Here is a 5135-nt window from a genome sequence, read left to right on the forward strand (position 1 = left end):
GTCCCAATTAACCTCATCCTGCCGCTCCCTCCCTACAAGCACCCCCTGGTGGCTGTGTGCTTGTTTTTTAGCCGGGGGCTCATTTCTCCCTATATCAGCAGCTCCCCTTCTCTCCTCTTCCTCTCCCTCTTTCACTCTGACACTCTGCAGGAGATGCCAGACTGACAGACACTCATCCTCTCTCTCTCTGTCTGTCTGTCTCACCAGGATAAGGTTTACTGTTGCCAGGTAGGGCAGAGGTAGAACAAGGTTTTGTGTGTCAATCGCTGTTTTTTCACGTCTGGTTACAGGTGTCTGTGTTGTATGGTGTGTCTCTTCATTGAAAGCACTTTTTGTTAATATCATTCTGTCTACAGAGTGTTCTGTCTGCAAGGTCTTGGTTTGGTCTCTCTCCGACAGGTGACGGAACTCTCCCAGTCTTCGGCCTTGTCTCTCTCCAGGTGATGAGCCTCTGGGGCTGGCTGTGGCTGCTCTACTGTCTCCATGTCCCTGGGTGTGTCTGGGGTCTGGATGGAGGTGGAGAGGGGGATTGTCGGCTAATAGCTAAGCCCGTCTCCGGCAGTGTTTATCGGGCAGGAGATGTGGTCATTGGGGGCCTGTTCCCCATCCATGTGGAAGCCCCTCTGCCAGAGCAGGAGTTCAGGAGCATTAAGGGAAATTATACCTGTACAATGTATGCAGCTTGTGTGATAACAGCTTTTTGTCATTGTGTTTTCACTTGAATGTAATGTGTATTAAGTTACCTCCTATTTCTCAGTTTCTTCCTTTCTTCTGTCTGTCAGTTTCAAACAGCGTGCTTACCGTTGGCTCCAGACTATGATTTTTGCTGTGGAGGAGATTAACCGTGACCCAGCCCTCCTGCCTAACCTCACCCTGGGGTTCCTGGTTGCTGACACATGTCGGTCAGAGGGCACCACCCTGGGGGCAGCCCTAGCCATGGTGACCGGAAAAGAGGCCTCCGTGGTGGGCACAGAGTGTGGCACAACCCCCGAGGTTCCCGTCATCATCGGGGATGCCCACTCCTCAGCCTCCATGGTGGTGGCACAGACCCTCGGGCCGTTTGATATACCCATGGTGAGGCAGGGGTTGGATTACAGGTTGGGAAGAGATGATGCCTCTTTTCACATTACATTTCAATCTCTTTCTAGATTTCTCTCTCTCTAAAATTTACTTTCATTCTCCCTCTGCTCTCTGTCTCTTACAAATTATAATTATCCATGACTCACTGTCTCTCTCACTCTCTGTCTCTCTCTCTCTCTCTGTCTCACTGTCTCTCTCACTCTCTGTCTCTCTTTCTCTCTCTCTCACTCTGTTCTCTGCCAGGTGAGTTACTTAGCCACCTGTGCGTGTTTGAGTGACAACTGGAGGTACCCCTCGTTCTTCCGTACTGTACCCAGCGATGCCTTCCAGGCTCGGGGCATGGCCAAGCTGATGCGTCTGCTGAGATGGGTGTGGGTCGGGCTAGTGTCAGAGGATGATGACTATGGCAAGTTTGGGGTTCAGCTGCTTCTCCAAGAGCTCCAGGGATCTGGGGTGTGTGTCGCCTACTCTGAGGTCCTCCCCAAGGTACGACCTCACTCTGATGATCTGACAATAAACTCTCTCTTTTGCTCTATCTTTCTCTCTCTCTTTCACTCTGACTCCCTCTCTCTTCTAATCTAACATAAATGCTCTCTCTGATATTCTCTGACTCTATTCCCTTTCTCTCACTGATGGTCATCCCCAAGTTACCGTCTAAGAGAAAGATCAGGCACATTGCGGACACCATCAGAGGATCTACTGCCAGAGTGGTGGTGGCATTTGTAGGATTCACGGGTCATGCAGAGGTGAGCAGTTACAGGTCAGAGTATTGTTAATGATTGGTAACACAGCTGTAGCAGTGTCCTTGTGTCTTACCATGTCTTGATGCCCTTTATAGACACAATAATGTCCTAATTGATAATCATGCATTTCAGCTTGACTATCTTGATCTTTTTAACGATTTCATTCTCCAGGCCCTGATGGAAGAGGTTGTCCGTCAGAACATTACAGATAAGCAGTGGATTGCCTCAGAGGCCTGGGTCACTTACTCTACTATCGCCGCCCCGAAAAACCTGCCCTCTTTTGCCGGGACAATCGGTTTTGCCCTGAAGAAAGCTGACATTCACGGCCTGGGGCCTTTCCTCACACGCCTCCATCCAGACGGGGACTACCAGAAGTCCGACCCCTTCCTGAGGGATTTGTGGGAAGAGATGTTTGTGTGTTCTCTGGGGGTTGACCTCAGCATGACGCTGTCGTCCAGGCAACAGTGTACTGGGTCAGAGGTCATACGTGAGGGAGACTTTACACCTAAATCTCTGTTTTTTGTCCAGATTCCCAATGTTATCTCAGTAAAATGAAGTGTCAATCCTAGGTGAGGGGGAGAGCCAGTATGCTGACGTGTCTCAGCTGAGAGCCAGCTATAATGTGTACAAGGCTGTGTACGCCATCGCCTACGCCATACAGGATATGGTGGCCTGTCGACCAGGGGACGGAGTCTTTAATGGTGGACAGTGCCCTGATATCAGGAAGCTTCAGCCCAGCCAGGTGAGAATAACATGTTGATCTGTTTTCAAGTTAACAACACTAATGTTTCCAGTCAAGATACAGTGAAAACACTTTGTAAGATTTGAATACTAAAGAACAAAAGCCACAACTGGTTCTAACTCTTAATCCTGTTCCAATGCCCTTTTCTCTTTGAGATTGTTCATTATCTGAGAGGAGTGAACTTCAGTACTCCTGTGGGGGAATCTTTCCACTTCGACATGAATGGTGATCCGCCTGCCTCTTATGATATCATCAACTGGCATGTGACCCCCGAGGGGACGGCAGAGTTTGTCCAGGTCGGACATTTTCTGTCCTCTGAGGGATCGGACGACCAGTTCCACATCGACATGGATAAAGTGGTGTGGGGTGGGGGCAGCGGAGATGAGGTGAGAACTGTTCAGTTTAGTGTGTGTGTGTGTGTGTGTGTGTGTGTGTGTGTGTGTGTGTGTGTGTGTGTGTGTGTGTGTGTGTGTGTGTGTGTGTGTGTGTGTGTGTGTGAGATTTATTGAGTTTATTACCCTGAAGCTGACATACAGCTTACATACAGCATATAACAGGGGAATGTTATCTCAGACAGAAAGTCAACATGACGCTGAACGCTATTTTTTTTAACTAGGCAAGTCAGTTAAGAACATATTCTCATTTACAATGACGGCCTACCCCAGCCAGACCCGGAAGACACTCTGAATCAACTGCCGAATGTGAAACAGCCTGGATTCGAACCAGGGACAGTAGTTACACCTCTTGCACCCATATGCAGTGTCGTAGACTGCAGCGCAACTCTGGAGTTAAATTACACTGAATGTGAGATATTTGTGTGGTCATATTCCTGACAGTCCCCAGAGGGGCCCAACAAGCCTGCCTGTCTGTGTAATAATGATGATAATAGCAATGATGATGATAATGATAACTTCCTCTCCCCTCTCTGGTAGGTCCCTGTGTCTGTATGCAGTGCTGACTGTCCACCTGGTACCAGGCATGCGGTACAGAAGGGGAGGCCTGAGTGCTGCTTTGACTGTCTGTCCTGCGCTGAGGGAGAGATCAGCAACACAACAGGTAGTCTATCAACGATTCTGATTCCAATTCATAGTTTTCCTCAACCCTGATTGGTCCTGATTTGGACTCCTCATTCTTCTTCCTTCTCTATCAGGGTCAGTTGAGTGTATTAGGTGTCCAGAGCGGTTCTGGTCCAACCCTGATCGTACGGCCTGCATCCCCCAGCTGGTGGACTTCCTCTCCTACAGCGACACCATGGGCGTCATCCTGTCTGTCATCTCAGTTTCCGGGGCAACACTCACAGCCGGTGCCCTGGCCACCTTCCTCTACCACCGTCACACGGCCCTGGTGAGTTGAATCATATGATCATATATAGAGGTACTGGACAGAGATGAGATTGTGTCATATAAGGATATAATTTTGGACATCACTCAGTCTAATTTATCTTTCTCTGTCTCTTTACAGGTGAAAGCCAACAACTCTGAGCTCAGCTTCCTGCTCCTGCTGTCGCTCAAGCTCTGCTTCCTGTGTGCGCTGGTTTTCATTGGCCAGCCAAAGCCATGGACGTGCATGCTGAGACACACCCTGTTTGGTATAAGCTTTGTGTTCTGCATCTCCTGTCTGCTCAGCAGGACTGTGGTGGTGCTGGTGGCCTTCAGGGCCACTCTGCCTGGAGAGAACCTGATGAGATACTTCAGCCCCACCCAGCAGAGGATGGGTATCTCACTCTGCACACTCATCCAGGTGAACATCTAGTTTTTACTCTATTCTTTGGGAATGTAATTGTTTCCTTCATTGAGCATATTATTTGTTGTTATGGTAACTGTGCTTGCGTTTTCATTCCACCTCCGTTCCCTTCTACAGGTGCTGATCTGTGTGCTGTGGCTGGCCTTAGCTCCACCCCGACCTGCTGAGAGGAGGGGCAGAGAGGGTCGGGGGCCGAGGGTCGTCCTGGAGTGTGAGGTGGGCTCTGTGGTTGGCTTCTCTCTGGTGCTGGGCTACATCGGCCTGCTGGCCTCCCTCTGTCTTCTCTTAGCCTTCCTGGCCAGGAAACTCCCAGACAACTTCAACGAGGCCAAGTACATCACCTTCAGCATGCTGATCTTCTGTGCCGTGTGGATCTCCTTCATCCCTGCCTACGTCAGCTCTCCTGGGAAGTACACAGTAGCTGTAGAGATCTTTGCCATCCTGGCCTCCAGCTTTGGGCTGCTGTTCTGTCTGTTTGCTCCAAAGTGTTACATCATCCTTCTGAGACCAGAGAGAAACACCAAGAAACACATGATGTCCAAATAGAAACCACCAGGAAACACATGATGTCCAATTAGAAACCACCAAGAAACACATGATGTCCAATTAGGAACCACCAAGAAACACATGATGTCCAATTAGAAACCACCAAGAAACACATGATGTCCAATTAGAAACCACCAAGAAACACATGATGTCCAATTAGGAACCACCAAGAAACACATGATGTCCAAATAGAAACCACCAAGAAACACATGATGTCCAATTAGAAACTACCAAGAAACACATGATGTCCAATTAGAAACCACCAAGAAACACATGATGTC

At 49.0% G+C, this 5135-nt stretch overlaps 1 protein-coding gene across 1 annotated transcript; it reads left to right on the forward strand.

The window, feature by feature from the left end:
• Positions 1-443: 443 nt before the first annotated feature.
• Positions 444-4854, forward strand: LOC120018866 (extracellular calcium-sensing receptor-like). Its single transcript, XM_038962085.1, has 11 exons — positions 444-673; positions 783-1074; positions 1324-1566; positions 1728-1826; positions 1995-2310; positions 2393-2565; positions 2721-2951; positions 3498-3621; positions 3716-3909; positions 4027-4305; positions 4426-4854. The coding sequence occupies exons 1-11, from the start codon at positions 444-446 to the stop codon at positions 4852-4854; spliced, it is 2610 nt and encodes an 869-aa protein (XP_038818013.1).
• The last annotated feature ends 281 nt before the right edge of the window (positions 4855-5135 follow it).

Source organism: Salvelinus namaycush, chromosome 23 (genome assembly GCF_016432855.1).
Source record: "Salvelinus namaycush isolate Seneca chromosome 23, SaNama_1.0, whole genome shotgun sequence".
Taxonomy (NCBI): domain Eukaryota; kingdom Metazoa; phylum Chordata; class Actinopteri; order Salmoniformes; family Salmonidae; genus Salvelinus; species Salvelinus namaycush.

What these genes read in the sequence shown, in the direction of transcription:
- LOC120018866 (XM_038962085.1), top strand. Translation starts at nt 444, where the DNA reads ATGAGCCTCTGGGGCTGGCTGTGGCTGCTCTACTGTCTCCATGTCCCT. An exon ending in GGAAATTATACCTGTACAAT is followed by an intron (nt 674 to 782) that starts GTATGCAGCTTG and finishes TCTGTCTGTCAG; the next exon opens with TTTCAAACAGCGTGCTTACC. An exon ending in GGCCGTTTGATATACCCATG is followed by an intron (nt 1,075 to 1,323) that starts GTGAGGCAGGGG and finishes GTTCTCTGCCAG; the next exon opens with GTGAGTTACTTAGCCACCTG.